At 43.6% G+C, this 11,009-nt stretch overlaps 1 protein-coding gene across 3 annotated transcripts in view; it reads left to right on the top strand.

Annotated features, from left to right (window-relative positions):
• The first annotated feature begins 2,135 nt into the window (after positions 1 to 2,135).
• The window catches only part of dgkzb (diacylglycerol kinase, zeta b), an 85,902-nt gene continuing 77,028 nt past the window's right edge, over positions 2,136 to 11,009 (top strand). The window contains exon 1 of one of the 3 annotated variants that reach the window (XM_042301324.1): positions 2,136 to 2,249. In XM_042301324.1, the coding sequence (XP_042157258.1) occupies positions 2,209 to 2,249 (41 nt within the window). In that variant the 5' untranslated portion in view covers positions 2,136 to 2,208. Of the gene's footprint in view, positions 2,250 to 5,136; positions 6,127 to 11,009 lie in introns of those variants that run through there. The other 2 variants (XM_042301321.1, XM_042301323.1) reach the window with 2 other exon arrangements.

The following is an 11,009-nucleotide window of genomic DNA, read 5'->3' as shown; positions in this document are numbered from 1 at the left end:
ATCATCTGTTTACAGGTCCACAACAATTTGCAAATGTCTTTGTGTTTCAGAAACGGTCAGATACAGCAAATGTCACTGAAAAAAAACAACATTCTGCTAACGCATCCAAAGACATTTGATCAAGTTCGCCGTTGATATGTCCTTTAGATATACAATCTTGGCCTAATTCCAATACTTCCAAAGTATACAGCAAATAAGGGTGTTATTGTCTCCAGAAAAGGTGAATGATGGGTGTTAATCAGGCAGAGTTATAATGCTCCTTCACTTGCACACAGTTTTATGACAGGTTGGATTTATAACGGGAAACATGGTAAGTATGGCGAGTTTTTAAATCTCTATTTTTGTGTGTGCACTGTCTTTTCATAAATGGGGCACACAGATATTTACTGTTCAATTTATCCAACGGTTATAAATGAGGCCCCTGGTCTCTAAAGAAATGTACAAAGTCTTTCCGTTACATTAGCTGACTAGCTGTGTCTCAAGTTTTGGACAAAGTCTTTAATTTTTCAACTGTCCTGAACTTGACTCAAGAACTTGACATTCCCTGCGTGTCCTGCAGGAGTCCTGTTTCTGTGTCAACCTCTAATGCACACTGTCTGCATGCTACAACCCCCACACACACCGGTTGGTGGACACAGCTGTACCACAGAACGTTCCATCTGCCCGTTCCTGTTTGGTACAGTGCTGAGTGAGGGAAGAGGAGGGCCTTTTTCTCTACTTCATTTGGGATAGCTGATGAAGTGTGCATATGTGGAGTGGAGGTTCTGCTTGCTTATGTGTGTGTGTTTTATGAAAATCTGTATCGGATTGAAAATGATGAAAATCGAAGCTGTGTTTGGTGTCTTTTGTATATTCATCATGCCTGCACTGGAAACACATGGCACTTCATAACACACCAAGCAAGCCATAGACTAGTGTAGCTTCTCTAGTTTGCCAGAATATGTCCAATTCTTATTTTGTCATTTAAAGTGTTCACAGTGTACTTCCCCTTGTAGTTTTATTGTAACTGAATACACCAGTTGCAATAGAACAACATTGTTAACAGCATTCAGATGTGAACAGCATCTGACCAGCATTGTATAATACCGCTTCAATTCCATGTAGTGTTGAGATGGTGTCCTACTCGTAATATCCGATTCTGTCTGTGTGTTTTGTTGTGTGATAACTAACTCTGCTCGGCCCCATGAGCTGACCTCTGTCAGTGATGTGTCATGACAGTCAGCCAGGCAGAGGAGGTTTGCTGGAAGGGTTCAAATTGATAAGTGACCTTAAATGTCAAACCATAAAAACAATCCCCATCCCGCCCACGCACAGAACGGGGGAAACCGCAACCCTGTTGGGTAAGACCTGTTTTTCTTTCGACTCCCTCATCATCAAAAGAAACCGTCATCAATGTGAGAACACACATCTATCCGCTGCCATGCAATACTGTGGTGTTCTCGATTGTGGGAGCCACGAGTATCGCTCTATCTCTATAGCCCCAGGGCTGGAGCTGGTAGGACTGAAATAGTGCTGCTGTTCTTGTGAAAATAGCAGACTGACTGCACAGGCTGGCAAAATGACCTGTCAGGCAACCACAGCAGCACATACAGTACATGCCCATGTGATTGCTTGTTATGAACCCATGCCTGCATGGCTAATGAGGGCCTGCTGTAACATGGCATGTTCATTAATCGCAGGTCCCTTGTAACAAGTGCACCCCATGACCAAAGCGAATAGCTATTAACCCAGTCACACGTACTATATATAGAAAACCACTGAGACTATACTATAGTATAACTTTTTTTTCTCTTTCTCTTTTTTCTCCTTTTTCTCTGCTTACTATATGACATGGTTTGACCATGTGATGTGAAATAAAGAGGCCTTTGGTAATGGTCACTAACAATCAATTATTTCTCTTCCTTTTTTAAGCTGTTTCTTGTTTAGTGATTGCAGTAAGTGGCACTGCAATCACTTTCACAAGACACTTGACCTGTTTTGTAATGACTTAGTACCGGTTTCCAGTTTCTTAACAAGTAGAAGATGATTAGTAATATTGTCCGTAACAATGGGGAAGTTGAATCAGGATACGGAGAACAAATAAAAGGCTTTAAGGGCGGCTCGCTCTTGGTGACTTTGTGTAGTCTCTCGTAACAGACTGTGGACTCTTGAGTTTAGGTTTTTGTGGTCTGCGTCGAGAGACAGGGGACTGAAAGGATATAAACACAAATGAAGAAACATCAGTGCAAAATGATCTTGCCTTGTCACAGGTAATGTGGGAGGCACCGACCTACTCTGATTAATTGCACAATTTATTTGACCAAACACACCAAAGTAAAATTGTACCCGTTGAATAATGGAATAATGTAGTTCTGTGCTGTATCCTATCGTTAGAACATTGGCTGCTGCCTTGTTGTTTCCTGTTGGCGCTGGTGCAGCAGAGAAAGCATATGTCCTCTGTCTGCGTGGGCTCATGTGTGGGTGTTAGTAACAAAAGAAAAAAGAAAAAAAAGCAGATGATATGGATTTTTGTTTGCCGGTAATGTAAATCACTTCTCTACTGTATGGTTGCTCACTTATGGCCTTTGTTTTCCTGTATTGCAAATGTATGTGTTTGTATAAGGTCCTATGCTTGGCATTTATCCTCTGAACATTTAATTTCTATGTCTGACTGGCTTTATCGCTTTTAGCTGTGTTGACGTGTCAATTCAGTCCTTAGTCTGCTTTCAAGTCTAAATATTGAGGCATGATGCGTGAGTAATTGTCATCGCACACTCAGCATCTTCCCCAATGATTGAATTACACTGTATCTTCACTAGATGGAGCCCAAACCACTCCAAATATGGTTTGCCCCAAATATGTGCTATCGTCATCACCCACTTGTACATTTTTTTGGCCTCTACATCCCTCTGAACGTATGTTGTAACATGCATACAACCTCTTTACACATACCTCTGCATTAATTTTCACCTTGTGAAATACAGTAAGTTTAACAGTTTGTTGTTGTTGTTGTATTATCTATTGATTAGGCTTGATATGAACTATAACCCGGGTCATGTTTATTAAGGCATTAAACGGAATAAAACAGAAATTAAACCTCCATATGTTTTCAATTAAATACGCTTTAGTTTTATTTTTTCTGTTGCAAAATGTTTTTAAACATTTTGTTATGGTGTGCCCTAATGAAAACCAGCATGGCCTAAAAACTGACTAGACTGTACACCCATGCAACGTGTTCTTCATTTCCCCATGGCTTATGTTTGGGTGTTTCACTTATCCAAATGAGGAGGGATGAGAGGGATTACTGATTTTGGGAAATGTGTCCTTCTAAATGTAGATTTAATGATTTGTCCATGGGGGTGCTCATTTGTGTAGACTGCATTTTGTACAGTAGGGTGATGTAGCTATTCCCAAAACTGGTGTCTGTTCCATTGTGATTTCCAACAGAAAATGCCATAGGCATGTTTGACTGCTGTTACTTAGTAGTAGGCCCATTTGTTATTGTTTCGTTGAGGTTTTGATATTTGACTTCTGGATATTAGGAACGTAGATAACACGTCACAGAGTACCAAATCAAAAGCATCTACCATGTTCACTGCATTCTGAAAACGCAATGCACCGAATGCGTAGATGATTTTGATTTGATACTCTGTGATGTGTTATCTAAGGTTACAGGTCACTGAGAGAGGACTGGCATCAATGATCTTGTATTTTCATAGAGCTTTAATAGCTAGGAGAAGGACTGAGTCCCTCCATAACCTGAGCAGTGCAAATCACCGCAATGTGTTATCTAACAGGTCCACTACCGTGGCGTGGTGTGCTCATGTGACATACATTTGAGTGAGCAGTGAGGTATAATTAGCAATAAAACCGAGATACAGAATACACACTAAGTTTGTTTTGATTAATTTGGACCTTTCCCGACGTCATTGATAAAAATATCTTGCCTCGGTTACTTCAGGTACAGCCCAGGTGTGTCCGAAATGGCACCCTATTCTCTACATAAGGCTCTGGTCAAAGTAGTCCAATATGTAGGGAATCGGGTGCCATTTCAGACCCACAGTGTCGTTTTTTTTCCTATTTTTTTTCTACTGTGTCCCCCTGTGCCCCCGGAGCTCTGCAACTCTTATCTCCATTTGAAAACATCTGCTTGGGGCATCCCTCCAGTCTGGGCCTGTGTAACTGTCATGGCACAACCTATAATCCTTGATACGCAACACAAACTGAAACTGGGGCACCACATCACCATCATTCCTGGAGGTATCATCATAACCCAATTCTGTTACGCAATCATGACCCGAGTTGTACATTTTGTGGAGTGAGATGGTCGACCCATCCTGGAAACAGCCCCGGATTATTACAGTATCGCGCTGATCCGCCAGGCGCCCACTGCACCTCTTTTTTAAAAATTGGCTGTCAAAAAATAACTTTGGCTATCCTTCAGAGCGGTGCACCGAGCTGAACTCCAGCTCATAACGGGAGCCCAGGGGAGGTGGCAGCCACGCGCATGTGGTGAAGATCTCTGCGTGGGACTCACTGCTGCGGCCGTGTGAACTCTCAGCTTCTGCTGCGGCACTCTCTAACGCTAAAAGTGGGGTGGTGTGTGTGGAGAAAAAAAAGCGCTGGATAGATGGATGGATGGCGTGGGCATTTTTTCACCCATCTTTATGTAAAGCGTATGTGGGAGGGAAACCGGAGCGGAGTACATTGCAAAGAGAGAGAGAGAGTGGGGAACTGGAAATGTGATCGAAGTGAGAGGCAGGACTTTGGTCAGGCAGTTATACATACCGCCTGGTTTTAAATAGAGGGATGTGTTCAAATAAAAAATGAGGTGCTTTTGTTTAATTTCATGCCCTTGTATAGTGAAGCAATGGGACCTGCAACGTCCTTATTATCATAATAAGCAGACGTGTGGTTCTGTGGTTAAACAGGATGTGTTATAAATTAGGTTGAGCTCATGTATGCTTTCAGCTTTCGACATGTTTTAGTCTATATTTGGATATTTGGACACATTTAGCACATTTTCGTTCCCTTCCACACACTCAATTTTGGCATTTTTCATTAACGACCAATAGGTGGCAACGCACTCACATAATACTCTCGGCCAATGGGAGAGAAAGTAAGAGGGAGGGGAGGGACAGAGAGAGAAAGCAAGGGAGAGCTACAGAGATGAGTGGGAGATAAAAGTATGTGCAAGAGAGTGAAAGAAAGCGAGATGACACTGAAGCAAGAGAGGGAACGTATGCGAACAAGAAGCCACAGGTAGGCCTTGTTCTTGCTTGTTGCTTCATCTGGGTATGACACTTCCTGGATTGTTTGAAATAGTCCCATAGAAGGTGAGCCAGCCAGTGTGTGTTGTGTGGTGGTGAGAGTAGTAGTAGTTCCAGGAGAGAGAGAGGGAGAGAGCGCAGCCTGACCAGGAAACACAAACAGCAGAGCGGGGAGAGAGGCTTCCTCTGACTGTGGCATTGGAGGAAGAGAGTGAGGAAGCCAGTTGGGAGAGAAGACCAGACCCGCCTGTGGAGGAACAGGAGAGACATTTCAGTTCGAATGATTTTGCTGCCTGCAGCTCAACAGAGCTGTGTGTGCTGAGCGACTACCACACGAGGAGTGCACACACCAAGTTTGTCTCTATAGAGTTTCCCTCCTCTGCGCTCTTGTGTCAAACTTGACACGTGAGAAAGGAAACAGGCATACGGAAGACTAATTGTCGATTTCCTGTTTTGTTTTTTCTCTAATTTCCTCCCTTTTTTTTTAATGGAGGAAGGAACGGCCAGAGTGTAGTTGCTGCTTATTGCTGCTGGGGACTTTTTTGTTGTTCTTATGGCCTCTTGCTGCCTGGCCTGGGGCTGTGTGGACTCTGTGACTCCTCTGAAAGGAGAGGAGAAGCTCTGTGTGTGAGAGAGAACTGAGAAACAACCGTTTAAGAACATCGGCCATGGAGCAGCCCGAAGAGGAGCAGGAAGGAGCAGGGGCTTCCCCCGACCCTGACGAGACTCTGCAGGATGGAGACGAACCCTACACCTCTGCCTCGCCGGCCTCTTCGTCCTCCTCCTCTTCCTCCAGCCCGGTCCTGCCCTCCGCCGCCGCCGCCATCCGCTGCCCCCACACCACCAAGAACTTCACACTGCGCATGTTTGGCAGGAAGTGAGTATGCACACTGTAGCCACTGGCATACCACACACCCCCGCAGCCCCCGCAAGTTGGGGGAGGTCCCGCGGGCTCTAGGGCCCCCCCCAAAATACAAGAATAAATGTGTAGAATAGCAGGAACTTTGCTTTAAAATGCTAAAATTCTCTCAACCTCATTGCAAAATGTGTAGAATAGCACAAGATTAGCAAAAAAAAAACTGCAACATTTTCTCTCTGCCCCATGACAATATGTGTAGAATAGCATGATATTAGCTATAAAACGTTACGCTAGCTGCAGCAGAGTGATTGTGGAAATGTTGTAGGAATGTTCCCACAACCACTTAGCGGAGACAGATGAGTGAAAACATAACATTGCCAAACTGTGGCAGATGGAGACGTTATGGAAATGTCGCAAAAACGTTCTGCGCTGAAGGCTACAGTCAGGGCCCCAGAGCCCATGGGCCACCCTGCCTTGCATGGGCTGTGGGGATGTGTGGTACGCCAGTGTGCCTTATTTATTCTCAGGCATATGACACAATGACAGCCTGGTCCCAGATCTGTTTGTGCTGTCTTTCCAACCCCCATGGCCATTTCCAAGACTCCACAAAAAGCTAACACAACGATGCCACGGTATTGGTATGACTGTGAGAGTTGAACCACAGAATGAGAGTCATGATGGAAATTTGGGAGCTTACAGTTCTCTTTGAACTTGATCAGCGCTACCGAAGCCCATCACTGGGCCAGATAATCACTTCAGGTCTTCAGTTGAACAAAAACAAAGTGTTTTAGCGTTAGACGATCAGTGCTGTTCTGCAGTCACAGGTGCTTTCCAAGTGTTTTCCCACTTGTTTCTTTTTCAGCTTCAGATTACTGTTTGGAGAGCTTCCTGTTTTTGTTTTACTGGTGACTGTTTCATCCCCTTGAACTATCCAGTCAGGTGCGTCACTGGAGTCTTAACAGGTGCAACGTCGTGTTTTATATCACTCGGCCTTTCGAGTGATGCAGCGATCTAAGGCACTGTATTGCAGTGCTAGAGGCATCACTACAGACCCTGGTTCGTTCCCAGGCTGTGTCACAACCGGCCGTGATTGGGGTATGGCAGCGCACAATTGGCCCAGAGTCGTCCGGGTTAGGGGAGGGTTTGGCCGCGGGCGTAGGCCGTCATTGTAAAAAAGGATTTGTTCTTAACTGATTTGCCTAGTTAAATAAAAACTTTTTAAAATTTTTAAAAATATTGGCATTATAGTACTGTTTTGACATAGGCTACTTCAACTGCAGCGGTGTAATTGATCTGTGCATGTGCCAGCACCAGCAGTGCAAACCTCCCAACTGAGTTTGGAAAAACTGAAAGTATGCATTTTAGAAATAGTTTCACGTACAAACTTTATATGCCCAAATTGCCGTTGTCTGTCTTATGTCTTGGCATTATAGGAACATTTTGTGAGTTCTGTCTATCATTGGTCATTAATTGTATGCGACGAAACCATCTCATGAGCCTTGCTGTAGTAGGGGCAAATTGACTAAAGTTAAGTATATTAATGGTCAAAATCAAGTTAACAAGAGGTATGCTCTGTCTTTATTGTTAACAAGAGGGATACCAAACTTGTGGTTTAGTGTTCAGTACAACAGTTCATTTTCCTCTGTCGTGGGAAAGGCTAGTGACCCTGAGTGCCATCTGCTTGGTTCAACAACTATTAATGTATTTCCTCTTCATGAACATGCAGCAGTAATTGCAACATGACTTGACCTTGTGTACATTAAGCATTCATTATGCTTTCAACGACAGAGCCGAGATATGCTTAAACAGTCGTGAATTAAAAGGTAGCAAGTGCACTTTCAAATTGAATCACGCCGTTACATTAATCTCACGGCGCGATCTCCCATGGCCCTCTAAATATAGCGGGTTTTAATGGATTGGCAGAGCAATTAATGAAAAACTGTCATTTTTAGGCCCAGCTGGGAGCTTCATCACTACCAAGGGGAACTAAAGCCCCGGACAGACTGTAGGATTTTTGCCGTCTTATACCCTGATATTGCTGTCCCAGACAAAATGTCCACATCGTGGGCAAATTCTTAGGTCATAAACGATTGTCGGACGTCTTGGCTCGTTCAACGTGACAGGGTCTAGGTCTACCGATTTAAGTACCACTGCGTGCGGTCGTAGGCTCCGACAAAGTTCTGTCAATGTCAGACAATTTTTGCTGTTCCCGGTGACTGACCAATAGACACAACGGCCTGAACTGATTTTAATAGTTTTATTTCAAGAGGTACATGCTTAGCAAGAAGAACGCTTTCTCTAATCATCTTGTTTACATGACACATCTGAAATCAGGCTACCTGATGGGTTTTTGATAAATGCACAAAATCGTCAATCAATATAAACGTTCTACCACAGGGACCATGTTCTTTTTGGGAAGCCTATTTGATTCAGAGTTTGGAAATATAAAGTTTGTATGTAAAACAATTTCTAAAAACTCGAGAAAGCGCTGCTGGTGCTGGCCCTTGTGCAGATGAAATACACCGGTGCAGTTGACGTAGCCTACGTCGGCTGACGTAGCTTCGCAAGCCAATCGCAGAATGTGACGACAGAACTGAAACAAATCGTACAATTTCACCAGGTTGACATCAATATTTGTATTTGGTATCATCTCACAGTGTGACATGTAACAATGGGAACATCTCACAGTGTGACATGTAAAAGACTGAATCCGACATACAGTGTGGGAAGGCCTTAAGGGGAATTCAACGTGCCAACTCGTGTGCTGAGGATTTGGTTAGTCCCAATCAGGAGTAGGGCCACACAGAAGCTCTCTTACCCACTTTAAACTAGTTCAGAAATAAACCCTAAAGGGGACAAAAAAACATCAAAAGCCCCAGGGCCTAAACTAAACTGAGCACTCAAACTGGCATTACATCCCCTTCTTTGAGCTGTAAGTGTAGTTTTAAGAGGGGAAGACCAACAATTATTTTATAATGTACATAATCCAGTGACTAAAGGGGATAGAATGAGTGTGTGAAGGAGGAGGATCATTTTCAACGTGATGTTTTAACTTATGTTTGTATGTTTGTTTCAATGCTTGTGTTTCCCTTTTTGTCTGTCCAGCTAGATTAGATTAGATGGCTGGGATGCTTTTTTAGAGCAGGAGTGCTGATTTAGAATCAGTTTAGCCTTTTAGAGCATAACGAATAAAGGCTGGGCCTGATCCTTGGGGGAGGCAGGTAGCCCAGTGGTTAGAGTGTTGGACTAGTAACCGAAAGGTTGCAAGATTGAATCCCTGAGCTGTGAAGAACAGTAATCTCAAAGAAGTGATAGTTTACTCAAACATCGATGTGTTTGTATGTGTGTTCTCATAGTATTTTCGGGGACAGATAGATGACCTCTGAACTGGCCCACTTACTCAGACAAATTTGAATCAAATAAGTGGAAATGGTGCACCAGCATGATAGTGTATTATTCTAGTTCACTGGCACGGTGCCCAAAATTACTGCTGCGGCCACTGTTGTAATGTGGGGCGGCAGGTAGCCTAGTGGTTAGAGCGTTGGACTAGTAACCGAAAGGTTGAAAGATCGCAATCCCGAGCTGACAAAGTACATCTGATATCTGTCGTTCTGCCCCTGAACAAGGCAGTTAACTCACTGCCGTCATTGAAAAAAAGGAACTTGTTCTTAACTGACTTGCCTAGTTAAATTAAATAAAATCAAAAATCATAGTTCATCACTCCTACTCTGGAGATGGATTGTGAATATGGGACTTGTTGTTAAAAATAAAATTGCGGCCATCCTTCTTTTTTAGTATTCATGGGTTATGTCACTCAAACACCTGAGTGCCGCATTTGAAGAGGAATTGTGCTATCGTACACTGAAATGGGTCAGGAACTATTTCTACTACAGTAGCTTCCTCACCACTAACTCCTCAACTGAAATGCACCTAGGCTACAAGCAAAGAGGGATCACAACATGCTCAGTCATGTTCAGGGCAATGCAAACAAGACAGACAAGTCAAGTGTATAAACAGTCATTTCTATTTTAGTGAAAGCTTTGCTACTGCATAGAGGATTTGATGTTCTTTTGAGAAGTCAGCAACTGACCATAAGAGCCAAACAACATTCTACTGTGTTGTTGTGGTCAATGTTACCACTCATATTTCTGCGCTCTGTGGAAGGGTTTTTCCCATGTGGACGTGTTATTGGTGACCAGAGATTTGTATTACAATTGTCCATAACCAAATCCCACTTAACAAACACTCTTATGATGTGGAGGAAAGGGCACGTGTATTCATTCAGACTTGAACATAGTTTGCCTCACTGTTTGGGGTGTATGAATGTCAGACTTGTGTAAGGTATATGATGAATGCATATCTGAATAAATAAAGGATACATATCGGTATGTACAGTTGGGTTTTCGACATTGCAGAAGTTTACAATTTTCATTTAGAAAATAAAGACAAGTAGCATGGACAAAATGATTGCCACCCCGGAGCAAGCCCTTGGTTGCACAGCCTTTGACCAAGATACACTATATAAACAAAAGTATGCGGATACCCCTTTAAATTTGTGGATTCAGCTATTTCAGCCACACCAGTTGCTGACAGGTGTATAAAATTGAGCACACAGCCATGCAATCTCCATAGAGAAACGTTGGCAGTAGAATGACCTTACTGAAGAGCTCAGTGACTTTCAACGTAGCACTGTCATAGGCATTACTACAGCCCTGGATTCGATCCCAGGCTGTGTCAAAGCCGGCCGTGACCGGGAAACCCATGTCGCGGCAAACAATTGGCCCAGGGCGGTCTGGGTTACGGGAGGGTTTGGCCGGGATTTCCTTGTCCCATCACGCTCTAGCGACTCCTTGTGGCGGGCTGGGCGCCTGCAAGCTGACCTCAGTCGCCAGCTGGATGGT

The sequence above is a fragment of the Oncorhynchus tshawytscha genome, linkage group LG19 (assembly GCF_018296145.1).
Source record: "Oncorhynchus tshawytscha isolate Ot180627B linkage group LG19, Otsh_v2.0, whole genome shotgun sequence".
Taxonomy (NCBI): Eukaryota; Metazoa; Chordata; class Actinopteri; order Salmoniformes; family Salmonidae; genus Oncorhynchus; species Oncorhynchus tshawytscha.
Note: the sequence above shows the minus strand (reverse complement) of the source record. Positions and strands in the feature narration are given on the sequence as shown.